General features: G+C 52.2%; 1 protein-coding gene across 4 annotated transcripts in view; it reads left to right on the top strand.

Moving 5' to 3' along the window:
- RFTN1 (raftlin, lipid raft linker 1) overlaps positions 1–24,878 on the top strand; it is a 225,963-nt gene that overhangs the window by 8,549 nt on the left and 192,536 nt on the right. The window contains exons 1-2 of one of the 4 annotated variants that reach the window (XM_059889689.1): positions 7,207–7,429; positions 9,651–9,803. In XM_059889689.1, coding sequence (XP_059745672.1) covers positions 7,225–7,429; positions 9,651–9,803 — 358 coding nt within the window. In that variant the 5' untranslated portion in view covers positions 7,207–7,224. Of the gene's footprint in view, positions 1–7,206; positions 7,430–9,650; positions 9,804–24,878 lie in introns of those variants that run through there. The other 3 variants (XM_059889685.1, XM_024997190.2, XM_024997191.2) reach the window with 3 other exon arrangements.

Raw genomic sequence — 24,878 nt, 5'->3', positions numbered from 1 at the left:
TGAGCACCGTGTCCAGGCCTGTACTGGAGGGCCCCAGACTCGGTGCTGAGACCCTCCGAGGCACTGCAGCAAGCTTGTTGGATGTCTCTTTCACTGCCAGCCGGAGGAGGTTCACAGTACCAGCGTCAAAGGGCCCCACTTCCTTTGGATGATGTCATATCTTTGCGAAGCTGGATTTGGGTGGTTGCTAGGGTCACTGTGGGACAGGAGATGGCGGGTGGTGGGGCTAGTGTGATTCTGAGGTCTGAGAAGTTGCCAGTGCACACGTCCCAGTGCTAAGTAATGGTGGTACCTGAAAGATGCACAGAAAGACTCTTTTTTTCGGTTTATGTATTCTGTTCTTTCCAAAGACTGCTAAGTTGTTTGGACATAATAATCAATTTGTTTGGACCTGACTACTTAATAAATCAAACCTCGCAGCCTGGGGTTTCTATGAGAAAACATCCATAAACACTGGGGGTCATACGTGCCATGACCTGAAAAGTGTCAGAGCCTTTGCCCTGTATTGTTCTGGGCATTATATGTAGCATGTTCAGGCGCGAGGAGCAGGGACAGAAAGACTGGGGACAAAGGGGCCGGCATGAAGACTGCACCCAAAAGTGTTTCTGCAAAAATAACAGCTGAGAGCAAATAACACGTAAGCGTTTGTTAAATCACAATAGTGGGTGCAGAGATGTCTCATTTTTTCATCCTTATCCATGTGTTTTCAGTGGTTAATAGTAAAGGCAGTTTGAAAAGAGGACAGAAGGCGGCTCCGGTATAAATTTAGGGTGCACTTGTGTGGGAGGAAAGCAGAGAGCTGGAGAGGTGGGACATGAGATCCTAAGAGGTTCAGGAGAAACGGGCTGAAACCAAGGAGGTCCGAAAGACCACCCTCCTCTAGACTGGGGTTCCCAGCCCCTGGTTACGCGCTTCAGACTCAGGGCTGCGGAGGCCCGGGTGTTGGGAGGTTGGAGAGGTCAGGAGCGGGAAGAGATGGGGTTTGCTCTGAGGGCGTCGATTCTTAACCCTGGATGTCAGTTCCTGTCTCTTCAGAAGTCTTAAAAAGGGATGCTTGGCGCATCTGAAAGGCCTGGGCGTCTGGACATCCAGCTGTCAGGCACCTGGCGGGCAGCTGGGACGGAGAGTCACCTCTGTGGTCCAGGCTCTCGGGAGCTTTCCTGTGGTTTAGACGTTGCTGAATCACGTGGAGGTGTGGATTCGGACGGGCAGGCCTGGGTGGGCCGTTCCCACGGGTGGTGGTACTGCTGGTCTGAGCACCGCACTTTGAGCGGCGGCCTCTTGGGAGGGGGCCTTTTTCAGCTAAGGGTGGTTGTGATGGACGCTCGTTGGAGAGCAGAAAGGTAGTCTGGATCTGTCTCCGCCCGGCGTTCGCTTTTGATAAATACCCCTCTTATCTTTTTTTTTAATCTTTTTTCCCCCTTATCTTTTGCGGTGTAACATTTTACCCCCAAACTTGGGAACTGAACACAGTGAACGCTTATCATCTCTCAGGGCTCCTGTGAGTCAGGAATCCAGAGGCAGCTGAGCTGGGCGGTTCTGCCCGGGGGCCTCTCCTGAGGCTGTGGTCAGGATGCCGGCTGGCCCGAAGGCTGCTGAGCGATGCTGTCACTTCGGTGTGGAGTTTGCCGTGGTTGTTGGGTGGTGGTCTCAGTCCCCCGCCCCGAGGGCTTCTCCGTGCTGTTAAGAGAGTGTCTTCCCAATAAGGCGGTGCTTCCCCGGTGGCTCAGTGGTAAAGAAGTCACCCACCAATGCAGGAGATGTGGGTTCGATCCCTGGGTTGGGAAGATCCCCTGGAGGAGGAAATGGCACCCCACTCCAGGACTCTTGCCTGGGAAATCCCATGGACAAAGGAGCCCGGCGGGCCACAGTCCGTGGGGTCGCAGAGTCCGACATGACTCAGCAGCTGAGCGCAAGTGCACGGAATTGACAGCAGGCTTCCCCAGGCCCGCCCGCCCTTCTGCTGCATCCCGCTGGCCGCAGCGGCCAACCCCGATGAGTGCAGGGGGTGCCCCCTCGTGAGCAGGAGGATTACTGAGCCCCATCTGGGAGGCTGGCCGTGATACGCCTTGATGTCTTCAACTAGGAAAGGAATGCCCGTCCAACACGAGAACTTGAAAACTATGAAAAGCTATAAAGTGAATGTCTCCCATCACGTCATGACCCAGAGGAAAGTTCTGTGAAAGTTGTGGTCCCTGTCCTGCCAGTTAAGAAAAAAGAAACGCATGGATTTTCATATGCAGACGCACACATAGACACTTAAAAACAGCAGCATAACACCGGCCCTTTCACACAGATTGTTCTTTTCCTTGGCATCAAATCTGGCACGCTGTCAGTGGGTCCGTTTCAGTTACGCTTGGGTTTCTCTCGTAGACGGTTTGTAGGATATCAAGATTTGACACCATCCAAATAGCTGGTTGGGTTTTCAAAGTTTCATACATTTCTGAGTGAAGAAAAATGTTCTCATCATGTAAAAACTTCTTAATTTGGATCATCAGTTTTGCTTCGGGTGCCTGAATGATGTAATAAACACGCTCGAGCCTTCAAATATAGGATTTGAGTGAAGAAATAAAGAATGAGTTTGCCAGCTGATCCGGCATCATTGCATGTAATTGCACCATCTCTGGTTGCTTGTCATGAGCTGTTGGCAGTTGTTAAAATTAGCTTTACAGTCTGCCTCAGAGTAGCAGCAAATGTAGTAAATGAGCACTCACTCTTAATGAAACTAATTTGTATTTGAAAATATAACTACATTTATTGCCCCCATTATTTAAATACATGCCTGCTAGTTGGTAGTAAAAATGAATTTTAAACTGAGGTTTTGGGGTTTTTTTTTAATCCCAGCTGAAAAATAATCTTTTCAGAAGGTGATCCTTTTCAAAGTGGTTTTCCAGTGTTGTGTGGGCATCTGGGCTTCCCTGGTGGCTCAGCTGGTAAAGAATCCGCCTGCAATGCAGGAGACCCTGGTTCATTTCCTGGGTTGGGAAGATCCCCTGGAGAAGGGAAAGGCTACCCACTCCAGTCTTCTGGCCTGGAGAATTCCATGGACTGTATAATCCTTGGGGTCTCCCAAGAGTTGGACACAACTGAGCAACTTTCATGGGCATCTGGGGAAATATTTAAAACACAAATTAGAAATGCTTTAAAAGTAAACACTTCAAACATTTGAAATGACACGGTGGAACTTCTGTGGTGGCCCAGGGGTTGAGACTCCGCCTGGCAGTGAGCGCGGCGCTGGAAGGCAAGTTCAGTCCCTCGTCGGGAAGCTGGGATCCTATATGCCTTGTGACCAAGAAGCCAGGCATGACAATGGAGTCAGTGTTGTAGCAAATTCGATGAGGGCTTTGGAAATGGTTCACATAAAAAAATCTTAACAAATACGTAAAATGACACAGGATATTGTGTCCTGTTGCTGATCTCTTTTTTCTGGAACCAGGTCTCTGGGGATGTGCCATCTGTTTGATTTCACAGTGGTTCCCTCTGAATGCCCTGCACCCCACCCAGACTTCTAGAACCACCAGCCTCCCTGTACCACCTGCATCCCTTTGTCTCCTTTACCTGTGGTCTCCTTGAGGGCATGACCCAATCTTTCCATTTTTATGTTTCCTAATTCAGGGCAGGACTCAAAGCAGCTTATAATACGTTTGCATTGAGTGAAAGAATGAGTGAACTTGGAACATAAATTCTCTCCCTCATGGAGCTGACGATTCCTGCACGAAGCTGGTCCCCATATACACCAAAGACACACTTCCTTCTGAGCTTGATTCAGAGAGAATTGCTTTTCCAGAATGTCACCAGTTGGAGGGTCTTTGCTTCTGGGTCATTTGCAGTGTCTAATGTCCTGTCCTTGCAGTTGGGTCTCAGAACCCCCGGTGATTTTCTGAGTCTCCTCGCCAGTCAGCATCCAGTTCCTAATGACGTTTCTAGTAGAGAACTGGAAGGATATTTTGTCTCTCTCGTCACTGTCTCACCATAGGAGTGGGGAAAGGCTTTCTCTCTTTTTCTGCCTTTGAAGACGTCTTGGATGGGTTTTCTTGGTGCCGTTAGAATGGTATCGTCTGCATATCTGAGGTTCTTGGTATTTCTCCCGGCAGTCTTGATTCCAGCTTGTGATCCATCCAGCCCAGCGTTTCTCATGATGTACGCTGCATGGAAGTTAAATAAGCAGGGTGATAGTATACAGCCTTGACAAACTCCTTTCCCAGTTGTGAACCAGTCCATTGTTCCATGTCCAATTCTAACTTTTGCTTCTTGACCCACATACAGGTAAGGTGGTTTGGTACTCCCATCTCTTTAGTAATTTTCCATAGTTGATTGTGATCCACACAGTCAAAGGCTTTAGCGTAGTCAGTGAAGCAGAAGTAGATGTTTTTCTGGAACTCTCTTGCGTTGTTGATGATCCAGTGAATATTGTCAATTTGATCTCTGGTTCCTCTGTCTTTTCGAAACCCAGCTTATACGTCTGGAGGTTCTCTGTTCATGTGCTGTTGACGCCTAGCTTGAAGGATTTTGAGTATTACTTTGCTAGTGTGTGAGGGCTTCCCTGGTGACTCAGACGGTAAAGAATCATCCTGCAGTGTGAGAGACCTGGGTTCTATCCCTGGGTTGGAAAGATCCCCTGGAGGAGGGCATGGCAACCCACTCTAGTTATCTTGCCTGGAGAGTCCCCATGGACAGAGGAGCCTGGCGGGCTACAGTCCATGGGGTCGCACAGAGTTGGACACGACTGAAGTGACTAAGTGGCAGCCGCACCATGTGAGATGAGCGCAGTTTTTACAGTAGTTTGAGCATTCTTTGGCATTGCCTTTCTTTGGGATTGGAATGAAAACTGACCTTTTCCAGTCCTGTGGCCACTGCTGAGTTTTCCAAATTTGCTGGCATATTGAGTGCAGCATATTAACAGCATCATCTTTTAGGATTTGAAATAGCTCTGCGGGAATTCCATCACCTGCATTAGCTTTGTTCATAGTGATGCTTTCTAAGGCCCGATTTGCTTCACATTCCAGGGTGTCTGGCTCTAGGTGAGTGACCACACCATCACACAAGAAGGCAAAGTGGTTGTCTGAGGAGGCTCTACAAATAGCTGGGGAAAGAAGAGAAAGGAAAGGCAAAGGAGACAGGGAAAGGTATACCCAACTGAATGAAGAGTTTCAGACAATAGAAAGGAGCGATGAGAAGGCCTTCTTCAGTGAAAAAGAGCTAGAGGGAAACAGCAGAATGGGAAAGACTAGAGATCTCTTCAAGAAAAGTGGAGGCATCAAAGGAACATTTCATGCAAGGATGGGCATGATAAAGGACAGAAACCGTAAGGACCTAACAGAAGCAGAAGAGATTAAGAAGAGGCGGCAAGAATACACAGAAGGACTATACCAAACAGGTCTTGATGACCTGGATAACCACGATGGTGGGTCACCCACCCACCCACAAAGCTGTCCATGTAAGAATGTCTCCATGAGTGTCTGAAGCTGCTTTGTTTAGCATTGACCCAGACTGGAGAGACTCCAGATGTCCTTCCAGCATGAGTGACTGAAGCAGGCTCGTGACCGCAGGCCAGTGCTCAGCCCTGGAGGCGGCTGGCTGGGATCATTTGGCCCAGACTCATGTATAGGTTACCTCTGGCCTGACGCATCATACCCAATCAGAGGCCTGAGACAGCCACAGTGGCATATTTTGCCCAGGAACCTGCTGATCTGACTGGTCTTGGGGGAAACAGCTCATTTCTGCTCCGTGTGGTTTCAGCAGCTTGACGGAGGCAGAGGTGCGCCTGCCAGGGTGGCTCCCTGGGATGCAAGTCGGTGCTGCTGGTTGTCGGTTCCTCCCCACGTGGGCCTCTCTTCGGGGCTGCTTGAGCTTCCTCCTGGCATGGTGACTGGGTTCCAAGAGCAAGTTTCCCCAGAGTCGGGCAGTGGATGCTCCCAGTTTCTTACAGTTCGGTCCAGAAGCTGGCACTGCATCCTCTGACACTTTCTCTGGCAAGCAGACTGCAAGGAGATTCAACCAGTCCATCCTAAAGGAAATCAGCTCTGATTGTCCATTGGAAGGACTGATGCTGAAGCTCCAGTACTTTGGCCATCTGATGCGAAGAGCCGACTCATTGGAAAAGACCCTGATGCTGGGAAGGATTGAGGGCAGGAGGAGAAGGGGACGACAGAGGATGAGATGGTTGGATGGCATCACCGACTCAATGCACGTGAACTTGGGCAAACTCCAGGAGATGATAAGGGACAGGGAATCCTGGCGTGCTGCAGTCCACGGGATCCCAAAGAGTCGGACATGACTTGGTGACTGAACGGCAACAATAAATGGCAAGCCGACTGCAAGGAGAGCAAACCAGTCCATCCTAAAGGAGATCAACCCTGAATATTCATTGAAAGGACTGATGCTGAAGCTTCAGTACTTTGGCCACCAGATGTGAAGAACCAACTGCTTGGAAAAGACCCTGATGCTGGGAAAGATTGAAGGCAGGAGGAGAAGGGGATGACAGAGGATGAGATGGTTGGATGGCATCACAGACTGAATGGACGTGAATCTGAGCAAGGTCCGGGAGGTGGTGATGGACAGGGAAGCCTGGCGTGCTGCAGTCTGTGGGATCACAAAGAGTCGGACACGACTGAGTGCCTGAATGACAGCAGCAGTGGGAAGTAGTCAGGAGCCCAGATTCAGGGGAGGTGACGGCAACCCCATCTCTCGATGCAGGGATGTCGGAAGGGCCAGATGTGAAAACAGTCACCCCATTTACCTTCTGTCCTGCTGGAGACCTTGAGCCCCGAGGGAGACATGCTCTGGCTGAGACCCTCGTGTGCAGCCCCGTGGACCCCATCTGCCTGAATCCGGCTGGGGGCTGTCCTTCTCCTCCCTCTTCCTCCAGCCTCACTGCCCCGCGAGGCCCAGAGCCAGCCTTGGCCCAGCTCCCCGTGGGGTTCCAGCGCGAGGGAACCTCACATCGGAAATAGTGAAATCTTCCCAAACGTGGGTGATGACGGGAGGCACTGCCACGCCTTCATTCTCCTCCTTTCCGTAAGCTAGGTTTCATGACTTGCTTGAGCACAGTAGGGGCTGTAATAGCCATTTGTGGGGTGCTGTCCAAGCCTTTCCTATTTTGCCAGGGGTCGGGTGAGTGGGAGGACACAGGGAGGAGCTTGGAGGAAAGCAGCAATGCTGGGAGCCGGCAAGGGAGGGCCGTAACCCGACCGCGAGAGGAACAGTTCACACTGCACACTTCTGATGGCGGTGGCTTGGCAGGGTCTCCCTTCCCAGGGAGAACAGTGCTTTAGAAGCGGTTGCTTGACGGGTGCTGCCGGTACCCCCAGAGAAGCGAGTGCCTGGAATTGCAGACCTCAAGGATTCACTGAGGCTACAGTGCTGCTCCCGGCCGGTCCAGTGTCTGATCACATGGACGATGCGTCTGCCCAGAGCCTCACTGCGTCCTGTGAGTCAAGCATCGTGCCCTTCGGGGTGGACTTGGGGGCTCAAGTTTGGATGGTGTGACTAAAGCTGAAAATTCACAGCTTGTGAAATGGGACTTTTTCTAATAGTTTCTGGCACCGCCCCCCTCCAGTATCAGATTTGTCTGTCTTGACTCATCCCGGTAACGCCCGCCTCCTTTTTTTCCTGCTGTCAGGAACGTGTGCTGGAGAAAAGAAATTAAATCATACTGAAGTGTTAGGGTCTACCGGGAGCTTGGTGTGGTGTCCTTCCCAGGGAGAAGGCGATGGTGGTTTCAGAGGCTGCTGAGGTAGAGTGTTCTCAAAGGAAGGAATCTCCAGTGCTAGAATTTACCTAGTAAGCTAGCAAGAATGGGAAGTCTTTTGAGGAAAGGCTTCTTTGTCTCTTGCCTTCGTGTTAAGTCGCTTCAGTCATGTCTGACTCTGCAACGCTATGGACCTTAACTCACCAGACTCCTCTGTCCATGGGATTCTCCAGGCAAGAAAACTGGCGTGGGCTGCTGTGTCCTCCTCCGTGGATTCTTCCCGACCCAGGGATCGAACCCACGTCTCTACCGTCTTTTCCATTGGCAGGCAGGTTATTACCACTAGCACCGCTTGGGAAGCCCCTTTTTGTTTGTTTGTTTTTTTTTTTTCACTTTCTTGGAGGCCCCCAAATATTCAGGCCTTTGTAGGGAGGAAGGTGAGTGAGTGACTGGTAAGCCTTCCGGGTATTTCCAGTTCTGTTCTGGTGGTGATAGGGCTTATCTCCCCAGCTTACCTGTTCCCTAGCACTTAGGAGCCTCCCTGTCCACTTCTGCGTCGCCCCAGCGGATGCCTTTCGGCTTGCTTTCTAGCAGTTAAATATGCAGCCTCAGTGCATATCAGCTATTATATCAGCAGAACTGCAGAGTATTTTACAAGTAATCAGTTCATGCAGATGGCACATAAATCAAGTCTGCTCTGGCCCTTTGGACACTAATGTTCCCTTATTAAGGCATAAGTAAGCCTTCCTGTTCTCATCCATCCTCCCAGACTTTTTTTAATTACTGACAAGCAGCGCCTGGTGGTTGCTCCGCCAGCCCCATCGTCCCTCCCCGGCTAAGTTGCTTTCGTGAGGTTTGTCTTGTTTTTCCGGAGCTGGCCAAGTTGCCGTAGGAAGCCGGGTACCTTGCGAATGGCCTGAGCCCAAGGAGACGCTTATCTCTGAGAGGAAGTGGCCGCTGCGTTTCTGTTTGTGATAGTCTTGACCGGTTCATGTTTTTTGTGAAACGTGTCCTGATGACAGCAGTGGTGCTCCGGGGAGGAGGGACAGATTAGCCAGGCTTGGTCACGAGGGGTAACTGAAGTCCCCGCTGAAGTCTGGGGAGTGGACGCGGAGCAGTTTCGTGAACGCCAGTCTGCCTAAAGAAACAGAGACCGGGCCCTGTTTCTCAGCCCCTGGAAGACTGGATGCCCAGTTCACTCTCGTGTGCGCCGTTTCAACATTTCTTTATTCTCCTTCCAAACCGTGGGTGCAGATCTTTGGTCCAACCCACGTGGATTTCTGCTTCCAATTTCTCCTGCCCTGCTGCTCGTGTTCGCCCAGTTTTCATTTTGGTCTGAAATGACTCTCAGAGTCTGGAAGAACCCCTGGGTTCTTGCGGTTTGGTCTCAGAGAGAATTAACGACTTTTAAACAAGGCCTGTAAAAATACCGCCATCTACTTTTGAAAGACGTTTTCTGAATGTGAAATCTGTCTAAATAGTTACTGTTGAGGGTGGAAAGGATTTTGGAAATTGCAACAACAACTTATGATCCCCTTTTAGAGACCACCGCGGAGTGCCAGACCGTCTTGTCTCTTTTCTTGGATGGGCCGACGCCATTATGCAGGGCCTTGCTTTTTAGATCTCCTTTTTTAAGACCACGTGTATGGAGTATAGTGGGGCTGAGGCACTCCGAGGTGGTGTTTTCCTCATACAGGGCAGAGAAATGATATAAAACAGGCATGTTTGGGGCGTCAGTTCAGAGCCCCAGGCTGGCTGGCAAGGGTGTCTTAGCAGCGAGAGAGCCAGCCTGAGCGAGAGCCTCTGGGGTGCAGGTCGTGGATCGGATCCTGCTCTGGATTTCAGCCAGCCTGGGGTCCTGTATGTCTGCTTCTGGGACGTGATGGTCTTTTGGTACGACAGTGTAGAAGGACAGCATCTCAGAATAGAGATCATCCTCTTTCTCCTCTTCTGCCGGCAGCTGCTGAGATGGGGTGTGGGTTGAACAAGCTGGAGAAACGTGACGACCGACGGCCTGGAAATATCTACTCGACGCTGAAGAGGCCCCAGGTGGAGACCAAGATAGACGTGTCCTACGAGTACCGCTTCCTGGAGTTCACCACGCTGAGCGCCGGTGAGCCGGGTGCTGGGGGCAGGGGCAGGCTGGGGGGCCTGGGGGGCAGGCTGGGGGGGCCTGGGGGGCAGGCTGGGGGTCCTGGGGACAGGCTGGGGGGCCTGGGGGGCAGACTGGGGGGCATGGGGGGCAGGCTGGAGGGCCTGGGGACAGGCTGGGGGGCCTGGGGGGCAGGCTGGAGGGCCTGCGGGGCTGGGGGGCCTGGGGACAGGCTAGGGGGACAGGCCGGGGGGCTGGGGACAGGCTGGGGGGGCAGGCCGGGGGGCTGGGGACAGGCTGGGGGGCCTGGGGGGCAGGCTGGGGGGCCTGGGGACAGGCTGAGGGGACAGGCCAGGGGGCTGGGGGCAGGCTGGGGGGGCAGGCTGGGGGGGCCAGGGGGTCTGGGGGGATAGGCTGGGGGTGGGGGGCGACTGACGGGGGTTTGTCGAGAAGGGACTGCTCTCAGGGAGCCGGGTGTCTAGGTGAGGTCTCTCACTTCTGCCAACTAGCAACTGATTTAAACAGAAGCGAATTAGAGCCAGGTGTGGGCCAGCTGGCACCCGGGGTGGGGTGAACACGGCCTATGGGCCTGCCCGCTGGCAGAGCGTTTCACGGCAGGCCGGGTGAAGGAGGCTGTGGTCGTGTCTCCTTGCGGCCGTCTGTCCGTCCTCCCAGCTCCCCCCGCGCCTTGTCCACCGTCCTGCCTCAACCCCGCGTCCCAGAGGCCCCGGGGCGGCTGATGAGCGAGGCCCAGCGTTTCCATCTGGAGCATTTGCGGAGTGCCGGCTGGCTGCGGAGACGTGGGCGTCGCTGCGGGGAAATCGCGTGGCCCGTCCTGGTGTCTCTCGTCCCCGTGAGGAACTCGACAGGCCGTGCCTGCAGGGTGGAAGCACGTAAACCAGGCTTCTGGAAGAGAGACCAGGGCGTTTTTCCTTGTGGGGGGGGGTCCCTCGAAGTGGGGAACCCAAACTGGACACTTGTCGACACGGGCATCTGAAGACTGACTTTCTCCTCCCTGTGAATATGTTAAGCTTCTGATGAGAGAAGAGAATTCGTGGCTAGAGAGAGCCTTCTGAGGTGTGGGTTCAAGTCCCGGCTCTGCTGTGGACCTGCATCTGTGCAGCGGGTGCTGGCAAGGCAGCAGGGGGCACGCGTGTGGCTCCAGGTGGGCGGCTGGCCTCCCTGCCCACTCCCCTCCTCCCCGCTGCTGCCTGACCACCTCCACGCGGGGCCGACATCACTCCCTGAGCCCTGGGTGGGGTGGGCGGCTCGGTGTCTCTACAGGGGCAGCCTGGGCACCCCTCACAGCCCCCCAAAGCTGACCCCTGGCTGTTCCCCTGATGAATAACCCCCGTTGTCCTCAGCGGCCAGACCCAACACCTCACTCATTGCAAACCACGCCTTCCCCTCCTCACCCACAGTTTCCAAGCCTCTTAAAGCGTCTTCTGAAAACGCTTGTGATGTCGCTGAACAATGTGAACAAAGCTGAACCCAAAAGCATTTGGAGCATTTCATCAGCCAGTATTTGCTCAGTGAGGACTTGAGTGCTTTCGACGTGCTGAGCCTGGTAGAGGGTTTAAGGAAAAGCCAGAGTGTGTACAGGAGCAAAGACCAAAAGGAAATGTAGCAAGATGTCAAACACGGTTTGTTAGGGCGCTGAGATGCAGGGGAGCTCTTTTTCTGTTTTTTTGTAGTTTTGTGCATCGCGATTCTATTCATCACCAAGAGGAGTGGCATTTTGCTTTCCTTGGTGATCACTTCCAGGAGCATAGACGGTGCCTCCCCACCCCCTGCCCCTGCAGCCACTGATTCTTGCTTGGCTCATCGCCTGAACTACCTTCCTGACTCCTGGCCAGTTTCTGGGCCGCCCTGTGCTCCAGGCACAGCACCTACACGGCTCTTTGCGGTTGGATCACGTTTTGTTGTCTGATTATAAAGTGGACATGTGTCCACTGAAAAAGTTAGGAAAACCCCGGAGCGACCCTCACTGGTCTCCCTGCTTCTCCCCTCTCCGCCCGCCCTCGGGTCTCGCCCCTGCCGTGACTCCCGACCCCGGGGCACCAGCTTCCCTCCGCCTCATCCTCCCGCCGTCTGTCCGGAGTGTTCTGCTGCTTTGGCCTTGCTGTTGCTCAACAACCCCCCAGGCCTCCTCAGGGCCTTTGCACTGCCTGTTGCCTCTGCCCGAAAGTCCTCCCAGATACACCCTGGGCTCAAACCCTCAACCCCCTTCTCTGTGGAACCTCCCTGACCCCCTGTTTAAAACGTCCGCCTCCCCTGACTCCCCACCCTCTTCCCCTCTTGCTTATCCTCCTGGGGACTCCTGCCTTCAGCCTGCTCTGTGTTTCGCTTGTTGAAATCTGTTTCCTTGCCTGTCCTCTGTCTGCCTTCTAACGCGGGGTCCCGTCTCACAGGAGCAGGGCTGTGTCTGTCTCCCCGCTGTGTGTCATCAGCGTTGAGCTCAGTGCCCGGCACACAGTGATGACGTTGAATGAATCCTCAGTGTATATTTTTGTGTCCTGCTTTTACGCAGCTTAACGTTGTACAGTGAGGCACCCCCTGTGGTCCCTTGTGTTCCTAAAATACGGTTCAGTGGCCCTAAGTGCGAATCACTCAGGGTACCGTAATCGCTCAGGGTACCGTAATCACTCAGGGTACCGTAAATCACTCAGGGTACCGTAAATCACTCAGGGCACCGTAAATCACTCAGGGTACCGTAAATCACTCAGGGTACCGTAAGTCACTCAGGGTACCGTAAATCACTCAGGGTACCGTAAGTCACTCAGGGCACCGTCATTTATTTTGGGCCCCCCTTTTTGGACGTTATTTTGGGCTTTGGGCTATTATAAATAATGTGATCAGCAGCATTGTACGTAAATCTCTGCGTGCGTTTCTGATTATTTCCTCAGGAATACTGAGATGAGAGGTGTGGGTGTCGGGACCCTTAGTAACTTGGCACCTTGGCTCCTGGGTGGGACCTGCACTGCAGCTCAAGTCCCGCCATGCTGAGCCCTTTGGCCAGTTCCCTGGGTGATGACAAGGGGGCTCCCGCTGCTGCTCAGGCTGTGCGGACCCCCTCCCTCATCTCTGGAGGACCACATGCTAGGGCCCTCAGCCTTGCCCGCTGTCCCCACCAGGACCCCACCTCCAGCCTCCATGTTCTGGTGCCATCAGACCACCCTCTGCACAGGGCTTGCCCCGCCCCCTGTTGCCAGCATCCCACCCTGAAGTCCCTTCTGGACATCCGTCCCGTCAGAATCACACTTTTCTGCACGGCTGTTGCTCGTCCCCATTGTCTTTATGATCCTTTTATTCCATCATACGTTAAACTCTCGTCTTTCCTTCAGGGCAGAGACTAAGCTTTGCCCACCTTTCTGTTCATCCGTCTGGCTCACGCCTTCTGGCCGGGAACAGACAGTCGTTCTGGACAGCTGGGCTCCAGGAAGCCTGCAGGGTTTGCCAGCAGCCTGTCAAGGTCCTTTTCCAGAAAGTCTCCTGGGGCGTCCGTCACTGCTCTGTATCAGAGCCTTCTATGTGCCAGGTCCTACGATGGCGCCTTGGACCCCTGATCTCATGTTTTAAACTCTTTGCAAACTTTGCCGACGTGTAACTTCAGCACGGCACACTGCACATCTTTAAAATGCCCAGACCCATGAAACCGTCACCTCATCAAGACGTTGGGTCACTTTCCCCCAAGTGTCCTCCTCCTCGAGTCCAGCCCTCTGTCCCCTGATGATATGCTCTGTCACTGACTTCATCTGTCTAGAATTGTCTATAAACGAAGTTGTTTCACTCTACTTACTTTGAGATCATTTATGTTGCCCGGTGTGGCAGTGGTTCATCCCTGTTCTCGCTGAGTAATCCTCAGGCGTGTGGATTTACCACGGTGTATTTTTCCCTTCACCTGTTGATGGACATTTGGGTCATCTTCAGTTTGGGGCTTTTACGAATTAAGTTGCTATGAACACATGCCTTTGTGGGCTTCTTTGGTGGTTTTATCGCCGCTGTAACCTAGAGAGGTGTATGGGTACGCTTGTTTTTTTTTTTTTTTTTTTTGCAGAAGAGGAAATGGTCGTTCAGAGAGGTTAAGTAAGTTTTCTAAAGATGTGGTGCTGGGAACTGATTAGGGCAGAAGCTGAATCTGGGTCTCTTGGGCATCCAAGCTCGGGTGCCGTATAAGCTGCAAGGTCCCAGGTGGATAGGCGTGAACAGCAGTCAGCACGTTCTTGCCATAAAGCTTGTGTTACCGTGTAGAGGCGCTGAGATACCCCTCTTCTGTGTTGGGTTGCCATAGGAGATTTTTGAGGAGCACTTGATGTGCTTTTTTTTCATAGAGAAGATGCTTGTCCAACTCTCACATACTCCAAGTTGGGGATAGGGTGTTGTCCACTTCCAGCTGCTGCCTTAGGAGGGGGACCACACGCATTTTTAAAAAGAGTCAAGATCAGAGTCCGCCCTGTTTTTTCTGCCCCTGGCTCAGAGCTTGGTGCTTTTGTGGATGATTTTGGAACTTGCAACCTCGCTTGTAGCGCTGATGGGGGCGAAAAGCAGCAGGAAACTCACCGCGAAGTGCATAAGCTGCCAAAAATCTCAGTTCTGGGTGATTTGATTGGGCCTTCAATTTTCAATTAACTCTGATCACCGAGGGGTGAACGTGCCCTTCGACGGGTTTCCTCGCAGGTGGAGGCCCATAAAGCATCGCGATTCCTGCAGAAGGGTGCCTCGTTAGCCCTTTTATGTGTGCGGCTTGCCAGCTTCTCGGTGCCAGGCCACTGACACCACTGGAAAGCTACCTGTGAGAGTCCATGGTGTTTGTAACAGGAGCAGTGGGCACAGTCTGTGACCCGTAGGGCGACAGTAATGCCTCGGGCATGACCTTTGCCTGACTGTGTGGCTCCGCACTGTCCAGGACAGGAGCCACCAGCCACGTGGCAGTTTAGTATAACAGTTAACACTGAGTGAAATAAATGCATGAAACAAATATATGAATACAAATGAATGAAATATATGAAAAAACAGGAATCAAAGTAAAAATCCGTTGCTCTGCCATCCCGGGCACATGTCATGTGCTCAGCAGATGCGTGTGGCTCATGGCTACTGTACCGGCCATCGCAGAGGACTCACCCCCAGAGCAGACAGTCCTGTGGGGCGGTGCTCTCCCGGTCGGTTTTTGAGGTAGGAAGAGTCGGTTCCAGGTCTGACTCTGCATCCCTAATCCGATTAACGTACCGTTTGTGTTATGAAAGCTTGCTCCTGGCCTCACTAGGGGCCGTAGGATGACTGTTCATCGACGTCACACATATTTACTGACTGCGGACTGGACCCAGCTGTTGTGTCTGGAGCTGTAGCAAAGTTCTCCAGATGATATTTATTTTTAATTGCGGCTCTGGAGGCTGAAGGTCCACGATCGGGGGGCCTGCAGGGCCGGGTTCTGGTGGGAGCTCTCTTCCTGACCCGTGGACAGCCACCTTCCTGCTGCGTCTTCACCCCTGAGTGAGACAGAGCGCCCCTTTCCTGTCTCTTCTTGTGAGGTCGTTGGTCTTATGGGAATAGAGTCCCACCCTTATGACCTCATTTCCTTAGTTACTTGTGTCATGGCCTGCTCAGTCGTGTCTGATTCTTTGCAACCTCAAGGAGTGTAGCTCATCAGGCGCCTCTGTCCATGGAGTTTTCCAGGCAAGAATACTGGAGTGGATTGCCATTTTTTTTTCCCTCCAGGGGAACTTCCTGACCCAGAGATTGAACCCATGTCTCCCATGGCCCCTGCATTAACAGGTGGATTCTTCACTGCTGGGCCACCTGGGAAGCCCCAAAACATGGCACCTTAGTTACTTCCTCACCCTCAATACTCTCACCCTGGGAGCTGGGGCTTCAGCATCTGGATTTCAAAGGGACACCATTCAGTCCATACCACTGGCCTAGCCTACTGGTCTACATTGCTCGGCATCTTACAGATGAAGAGCCAAGTCACTAGAGTGCTGGTGATGAAGGGGATGTGGTGAAAGGTTCCCTTGTTGGAAGATGTGTGTGTGTCAAGGAAGGTTTGAGACCTGCAGCTGGATTTGGAGTCAGCCAGATGGAGAAGGTGTTGGAGAAGGCTCTTGAGAGTCCCTTGGACTGCAAGGAGATCCAACCAGTCCATCCTAAAGAAAGTCAGTCTTGGGTGTTCCTTGGAAGGACTGATGTTGAAGTTGAAACTCCAATACTTTGGCCACCTCATGTGAAGAGTTGACTCATTGGAAAAGACTCTGATGCTGGGAAAGATTGAAGGCGGGAGGAGAAGGGGATGACAGAGGATGAGATAGTTGGATGGCATCACTGACTCAATGGACATGAGTTTGGGTAAGCTCCAGGAGTTGGTGAAGGACAGGGAAGCTGGGTGTGCTGTGGTCCATGGGGTCACGAACAGTCAGACACGACTGAGTGACTGAACAACAAGGTGGCGAATGAGGCTGGGAATAGATGATCCTTTTCAGGTAAAGGGGACAACCTGTGGGAGGAGCCAGAACATACAGACTTGAGAAGCCACGGGCAGTTCAAGTTGATTGGTGTGTGTCCTTTTGGGGGCCAGATGACTGAAGGTCTTAGGTCTTGGACCGAGGAGTCTAGTCTCTCTCAAGAGCTCTAAAGGCTCTTGAGATGGGGCTAGGGTAGGTGACACAATCAGATTTGTGTTCTGGAAAGCTAGCTCTGGGTTTAGAAAGAGAAGGGATGGAAGGAAGGGGTAAAACTGGGGGAGAGGAGACCATCTTGAAGCCGTTGCAATCATGAGCAGGGAGTGAAGGTGGCTGTCGGGACAAGAGGGTGGGTGGGTTGAGAGAAGTCAGCGGGTGGACCCAGGGCCTGACTGGCCGGTGAGGGGGTGGGGGGTAGAGGTGGAGGTGGCTTAGCTGGATACCTGGCTGGCTGGCACGGGGGCTGCACAATCAATGCTCTGATTCTGCTTTAAAGCATTGACTTTTTTTTAATTCGAATGGAGTTGCTTTACACTGTTGTGTTAGTTTCGTCTGTATAGCAGCGTGAATCAGCCGTATTCACACATATCTCCCTCCCTGCTGGGCCTCCCTCCCAACCCCCATCCCGCTCCCAGGTCATCACAGAGCACCAAGCTGAGCTCCCTGTGCTGCACAGCGGCTTCCCACTAGTGATGTTTTACACATAACAGTGTGTATGTCCCAATACAGCATTTCCTTTTTAAAAACCAGTTTATTATTTATTTTGCATGGGCTGGATCTTTGTTCCCTGGTGGTCCAGTGGATAAGACTCTGTGCTCCCAATACAGGGCGCACAGTTTCCAACTCTGATCGGGAACTCAGATCCTACTTACCATACCTGGGCCCGTGCACCGCAACTAAAGCATTTTCAGATAATGCTTGCAAGGAGCCTGAGAGCCGGAGGGAAGGCTGTCTCTCTCTCGCTTTCTCTCTCTCTCTTCTTCAGACGAGGAGATTGCCTTGACAGGTAGTAGTACTAAGTGGGACCAGAATCCAGTGTTTGAACTCCCTTGACATAGGACCTTTCTACTGCACGTGAAAGGGAGCTCTCAGACCTCCTGAATGATGTCTCAGTCTAAAAAAGAACTTTACTGGGATCTAACCATAAAATGCACCCATGTGAGGTGTATGGCTTGATGAGATTTGGTAACTGAAACACCCTTGTGATTACCACCACACTCAGGATCTAGAACGCTTCCATCGCCCCCGAGGATTCCCTGCCCTAGACAGCCCCTGATTGGCCTTCGGTCACTGTAGATTCACCTGCTCCTTCTAGAATAGTATAGCAGTGTCATCACACAGCGTGTATGCCTTTGTGTCTGACTTCTTCAACTCGGCATAATGCTTCGGGGATTCATCCATGCCACTGTATGTATCGAGAACGCGTGCCGTCGCGCTTCCGCGCAGCGTGCCGTCGCGCTTCCGCGCAGCGTGCCGTCGCGCTTCCGCGCAGCGTGCCGTCGCGCTTCCGCGCAGCGTGCCGTCGCGCTTCCGCGCAGCGTGCCGTCGCGCTTCCGCGCAGCGTGCCGTCGCGCTTCCGCGCAGCGTGCCGTCGCGCTTCCGCGCAGCGTGCCGTCGCGCTTCCGCGCAGCGTGCCGTCGCGCTTCCGCGCAGCGTGCCGTCGCGCTTCCGCGCAGCGTGCCGTCGCGCTTCCGCGCAGCGTGCCGTCGTTCGGATGTGCGGCAGTGTTTTTAATCATTTCCTGTTGAACACTTGGGCTGTTTCCAGTTTGGGGCTATTCTCAACTAAGCTGCTATGAACGTTTGTGGACGAGCCTTGTGAGGACCTGTGTCTTCATTTCTGTTGTGTAAATATGAGGGGTGGGATTTCCCAGTTGTGTGGTAAATGTATCATTTACCTTTATGAGAAACTGCGCACTGCTCTCCAGAGTAGCTGTACCATTTTACATTTCAGACGATACATGAAGGGTGGTGGGGCTTTCCCAGGTCTGTGGTAAAGAATCCACCTGCCAAAGCAGGAGACGCAGGAGATGTGGGTTCGATCCCTGCGTCGGGAAGATCCCCCGGAGGAGGAAATGGCAGCCCAGTGTTCTTGCCTGGAGAATCCCATGGACAGAGGAGCCTGGCGGATACAGTCCGTAGGGTTGCAAAGAGTTGGACGAGACTGAGCCCACGCACCGCACCTATTTGATGGGTAGCAGATTCAGTTCTTCACGTGTGATGATTACAGATGCCGTGCATTCAGTACCTGTATGTGTGCGGTCAGTCTCATCTGACTCTTTGCGACCCCGTGGACTGTAGCCTGCAAGGCTCCTCTGTCCAGGGGATTTTCCAGGCAAGAACACTGGAGTGGGTTGCCATTTCCTCCTCCAGGGGATCTTCCCGACCCTGAGATGGAAGCAGTGTCTCCTGCATTGGCAGCCTGGTTCCTTTACCTCTGTGCCACCTGGGAACCCCAATTCAGCACCTAGTGTGTGTCAATCAATTTTAAATGAAGTAACAACAGTCTCACGAGGTAGGTGAAGGTACCTCCAGGGTATAGAAGGACGAATTGAGGTCTCGAGTTTGGGGAGGTTATACTCGTGACTTGCTGTAGGCCACCAAGCAGCTGGATGTTTGTAGCAAATTCCATCATCTTTCTGAGCAGCAGAGCCTTCACTCTGGTCTGCTTTTGATTCCTGAATCGCCTGCGTGCTGTGGTGGGTTTCAGCTGCATTGAAGGGCTTCACCGTGAAACCACCGAGAAGTGCCTCATGCTCTGCTGCGCATCTGCTTCAAGCTCGTCTTCTGTTTTTTCGCTTAAATTCTTGCTTGTAAAACATTCCCATGACACACATTACAATTTCTAGGATCAGCTCACATTGCCACATTTTTAAAATTCCCGTCTTTGTGGTTTTCCTGTCTCAGAGGTCTTGAAGAGCTGACCTTTGGGGTTTTTTTGCTCCGACATTGTGCTGACCAGGCTCATACTTGCGTTTTGACTGCCAGCATTTTAGCCTTAAGCCCTGTGGATAAATTTTGGGTGGTCATGGGAATAACACAGGGTCACATTAATTATTCAAAACATGTATATTGTGCAATGAATCATTTAAGGGTCCAATTTTTACTTCACTTCCAGTCTGGGTAATCTTATCCCTAAGCACGACTGCAGAAGCAGCTGCTAATCATTGTCACTTTAAGTTGTTCTTTTAATCTCTCCTCCCAACTGGGATAGAGTCACCCAAAGAGATGGATCACAGTTTACTTTAAGGTCTAAAAACTAGCAGGTTAAAGTGTTTTGGGGCCAAGAGCCTGGGTGCTGAGTGACTTGTTATAAATCTTGGTGCTGCTAGCCTGTTGGATTTCATGGGTTGTTGGGGGAGGTGATAAGAAAATCTAAAATGTCATCAAAAATGATGTTAACCTCCAGAGAAAGACTCTGGGCCTTAAGAACGAATCATTTCACTAAAGGCATGGTTCTCTAACTTGATAGTGAGTCAGAGTCACCTGAAAAGCCCTTTGACACCCAGACTCCTGGGCCCCAGAACTTCTGACTCATTAGTCTGGGGCCGAGCTGGGGAATGCTGCTGCCACAAGTTCCCAGGTGACGCTGATAGGACTCATCTGGGGACCACGCTGAGAACCTTCCGAGACCAAGTGGGCTGCAAGTTTCTTTGATTTGCGTGGAGAAGGACGAGAGAAACGATACTGGTGTGACTTTTTAAAGTATGAAATAAACTTTAGTAAATATTTGCATACGTAACTATGTGTTCTGACTAGTTCAGATTTTATTTCCCTGAAGGAGCTTGCCGTGTATTTGCTGCCGGTGGAGCACAGTGATTCCAACTTTGGTTAAAAGGTTCCCATGCCGGGCTGCACCCCAGGCCCCTGAAGTCCATCTTGGGAGAGGCAGCCAGGCCTGGGTGCTTTTTGAGACTGTGGGTGAAGCCGTGGGCAGCCGTGGTGGAGGGCAAGTGGGAGGCAGTGGTGAAGTGCCAGGTGGTCAGTCCCAGCCTGGTATCCCAGCTGCTCACCATCAGGTGGGTCACCTGTTCTGAGGTTTCGTTTCCCTTCAGCCCTGGGAGATGTCTGTAACTCCTGCAGGTCACCTCCAGCTCCCTGAAGCCTGGGCCTTTCCCCAGTGTGCCGAGCAGGAGACATGGTATGGTTTGGAAAAATGGCGCAAACAGTTCTTCTCCAACTTTAGCAACAACAGAATCACCGGGTGGGCTTGTGGGTTCAGATTACCGAGCCCCTGTCCGTGGCGTTTGTCATCTGGATGTCTGGGGTAGAGGCCCAGGATTTTGCACCTCTAGCAAGTTACCGGGTGATGCTGCTGTTTGCCGTTGCTGCCGTGGGGACCACCTTGAAACCCACTGGACTGGCCCGTGGGCAGTAGGTTCCCACCAGCAGCTGCAATCATTCTCCTGGCCTGAGTCCCCCACATCTCCGTTGTCACCGAAACCCAGCCTCCCCAGGGCCCCCCGCAGACTTCAGTCTGTCATGAAACCAGTGTTTCTAAACTGCTTTCCTCCTCTCTGAGCAGACACGCAGCACTGCCTCGCTGGTCCTGAGCTGGGCCTTCTGTTTCTCCCCTTTGCCTCGGTGTGAACCATCCACCCGTGGAGCACTCCCCGCCCCAACCCCTGCACACAGCCCAAGGCTCCCTAGGGTCCCCGCCCTCCTTCATGGTCCTGGAAAAGCTTCACCTGTTCCAGGCTGTCTTCCCTGAGAGCTCAGCTCTTGGGGGTGACCGGCGCTATGGAGGGGGATGGGAGCGCGTGGGTTTGGGGATTAGAGGCTGTATGGTTGGGAATGAGCGTTTGCAGGGAGGTTGCTGGGCTCAGCTGAAGGCCGAGGAGTGAGAGGTGGGTCTCAGTCCAGCCGCTCAGTCGTGTCCGACTCTTTGCAACCCCATGGACTGCAGCATGCCAGGCCTCCCTGTCCCATCACCGACTCCTGGAGCTTGCTCAAACTCATGTCCGTTGAGTCAGTGATGCCATCCAACTGTCTGATCCCCGTCATCCCCTTCTCCTCCTGCCTTCGATCTTTCCCAGCATTAGGGTCTTTTCAAATGAGTCAGCTCTTTGCATCAGGTGACCAAAGTTTTGGAGTTTCAGCTTCAGCATCAGTCCTTCCAGTGAATAATCAGACTGATTTCCTTTAGGATGGACTGGTTGGATCTCCTTACAGTCCAAGAAGTCTCAAGAGTCAAAAGCATCAATTCTTCCGCGCTCAGCTTTCTTTATGGTCCAACTCTCACATCCATACATGACCACTGGAAAAACCATTGCCTTGACTAGACGGGCCTTTGTTGGCAAAGTAATGTCTCTGCTTTTTAATGTGCTGTCTAGGTGGGTCATAACTTTTCTTCCAAGGAGCAAGAGGTGGGGGTCTAGGGAACAGTTTTGTGCTGGCTAACAGGTGTGTTGCCAGTGATCTGCAGAAGACCCTTCTTGGACCAGGGTCTTGACTCCTGAGTGTCTGTGCCCTTCCCTCTTGTCTAGGCTTGAAGGGGAGGCGTAGGAGAGTTAGTGTACTGTGGCTTGACCAGAAAATGCCAGGCATATTAGGGGCCCAGTTACACCCACAACATCTAAGCAGACCTTTGTTTTCGCTTACACAGCTCATCACGTCTAGCTGGAAACACTGCTCCTTAGCAGGAGGTCTGCAGATGTACTTGGGCCTTGGGGCCACATGTCCGCCTCCTCCTGCTCCTCCTCGGGAAGCCTTTGCTGCTCCCTGCACCCCATTTCTACTCCGTTACTGCCCTCGCCAGTGTGACCAGACCCATAGAGGTCACCTCGATCCTGGGCGTATGTTCAGAGAAAGCTATAATTCAGAAAGATCCATGCACCCCTTTATTCATGGCAGCACTATTTACAGTAACCAAGATGGGGAAGCAACTTAAGGTGTCCATCGACAGATGAATGGATAAAGAAGATGTGATACACACACACACACACACACACACACAGAGGAATACTACTTACCCATGAAAAGAATGAAATAATGCCATTTGTAGCAATGTGGATGACCTGGAAATGATCATAGCAAGTGAAGTAAGCCAGCCAAAGACAAATGTCATATGACATCGCTGATATGTGGAATCTTAAGAAGGGACACAAATGAGCTTATTTACAAAACAGAAAGAGAGTCACAGACAAGGAAGACGACCTTATGGTTACCAAGGTGAGAGGCGTGGGGGGAGGGGTCAATTGGTAATTTGGGATGAATGTATGCACACTACTGTATATAAAATAAATAACAACAGAGACCCACTTGTGTAGACAGGGAACTATACTCAATATTTAGTAATAACCTGTGAGGGGAAAGAATCTGAAAAAGTATATGTATATACACACACACACACACATCCATAGGCATGTATGTATTCACAACTGAATCACTGTGCTGTATACCTAAAACTAACATGCATTGTACATCGACTGTACCTCAATAGAAAAATCAAAGAGAAGTGACCTGGAGGTGACCAGAGAACAGTGTTGATGGACTGAGCTTGAGTGCAGTGGGTCAGGGTGCTCCCAGGACACCTGGCCGCCCGACCCCTGACTGCAGTTGTCTGCGCTGCAGGTGTGAGCCCCCCGTTTCAGGGAAGCCCTCAGCTCAGGGAAGGAAGGAAGAGCCCTGGGGGATGGGTGGTTATTTGCATTACAGGAGGATTCTCGGTTTAAAGTGGCTTTCACCATGGGGTTCCTTTCCTGGAGCCTGAGTGCCCTGAAGTGTTTGTTTTGCCATCCATAACGAGGTGTTTATTACCGCTCTAAATATGATACCTGCAGCTTTAGAACATAACAAATTCATCTGTAACATTTGCCGCTCTTCCGCAGAATCGAACATGAAGGCTCTGATGTTGATGGTGTATTTTTTTTTTCAGGGAAAACAAACAAACAGACCTTGAGGCAAAATGTCAGAAGCCAGGAAGGAGGGTGAATAGAAGCAGCTCTTGAGGCTGTGGCATAAGGCAGGGGTTCCCAGTCTGTGTTGGGGGGATAGCTTTTCATGTCTCCCTGTCGTGAAGCTCGTCCCTGAGGGGAGGGTCCTCCTGCTGCAGCCCTGAATCTTGGTGGCAGAAGGCCCGTCTGCGTCGGTGTCCTCTGTGGTTGGCTGAGGTTGTCCGTAGGTGATGAGGTGTGGACAGGAGCTGCGTGTGGTGATAAGGGTATTATTACCGTGGGTAGCAGTAACAGCGGTGATGACTGCCAGTGAGCCACGCACCATGCCTGGGATGAGTTCACCCTCAGGGCATCCTGACTTTGGAGATGAGGAAATGGGCCTCAGAGAGGTTATCCAGCATGCCCACGGTCACACAGCATGTACGTGGTGGGGCAGGCATCGGAACTCAGACAAGTGCTTTGCTTGTGAGCAGAGCTGGCTGTTGAGCAGGGCTCCCGGGCACAGCCCTGAGGCTTAGTAGACCCCGATCTGCGACCCCAAGACCCCAGCAGGCAGGGCTCTGCCTGCAATGGGCCCTGCTCTAGGGAGAACTTACCCACATGGTTTGGTGACTCAGGGAGGGCGTGGGGGTGAAAATAGCCACTGAGTGTGATGCCGCGTGGGTTGCCGCTCGGCTTCGTTGTCTTTGTCTCAAGCAATCGGCAACAGCCCTGGAGGTGATTTTCAGTCCCGGGTATGGACAAGGAGGCTCAAGCCCAGGGCAATTCCATGCCAAAGCTCCGGTCTCCCTGCTGCCAGGGCCCTCAAGACCTGGGGATGGGGAACCACGTCAAGATCACAGTGCCCATGACCTGCTGAGAATCACCGGTGTTCGTGTGTGCCAAGATCACGAATGTCGGTTCCTAACCCGCTGCGGCAGAGTGTGGCCTTCCGTTTGTTGCTGGTTTTAGATCGGGCTGTTTGACCTCCAGCTCAGGTTTGGAGGCCAAGTGTGAAGTGGGTGCGTGTGGAAGGCTGCCACGCAGTCCCAGATTTGTCAGCGTGCCAGAGTCGGAGCTCGTCCTCTGCTGAATATAGACTCCTCCTCTGCTGAAAATAGTGCGGGCAGTAGGTAGGGAAACATTTTTCTTTCCTAGAAAATCGCTCCCTGCGCCTCTGGGTTGCCTTGACTTCTGTGAAACCATCTGTTCCTTCCGATGTAATTTCCAGACTATTAGATTAAACAGTTTCTCCTGCCCCACTTTGCAGCTTCTGTTTCCGTTCACTGTTCATTAATAAATTGCATGGCGGAGTTTTCATGGCAGGTTGGGGGCGGGGGGGCGGCCGCGTGGCGTGTGTATATTTACTTAATTTCAGCTTGGGCAATGGCAATTGTTTGGGCCTGTGAATTTCTTTGATTTCCTGCGTGTGTTTCATTTTTGTTTTTACTTTCTGTAATTGCTAAGAGTTGGTTGCATTTTTTGTTGTTTTGTTTTTGAGACTCATGAAAGGAAGTCAGTTGCATGAGTTAGGAGCTGAGGTTCTGGTGGGGAGGCATGCTAAAGACAGATCCTGTTTTTAAACAGAAGATATGAAGAATTGGTAAGGAAATCGGCTCCCATAAAACATGTCTCACTGCAGATGAATACACTCATATGGAGTCTTCGGGGATTTTTAAAGATAAATGAGATAATATGTGTGACGTGGCTTTAAGCTTTTCTGAGCACAGCGACTACATTTATCTTCTGTATGGTTGTTGCTTTTGCGAA

The sequence above is a fragment of the Bos taurus genome, chromosome 1, assembly GCF_002263795.3.
Source record: "Bos taurus isolate L1 Dominette 01449 registration number 42190680 breed Hereford chromosome 1, ARS-UCD2.0, whole genome shotgun sequence".
Lineage (NCBI taxonomy): Eukaryota > Metazoa > Chordata > Mammalia > Artiodactyla > Bovidae > Bos > Bos taurus.
The sequence above is the reverse complement of the archived record's forward strand: the minus strand, read 5'-3'. Positions and strand labels throughout refer to the sequence as shown.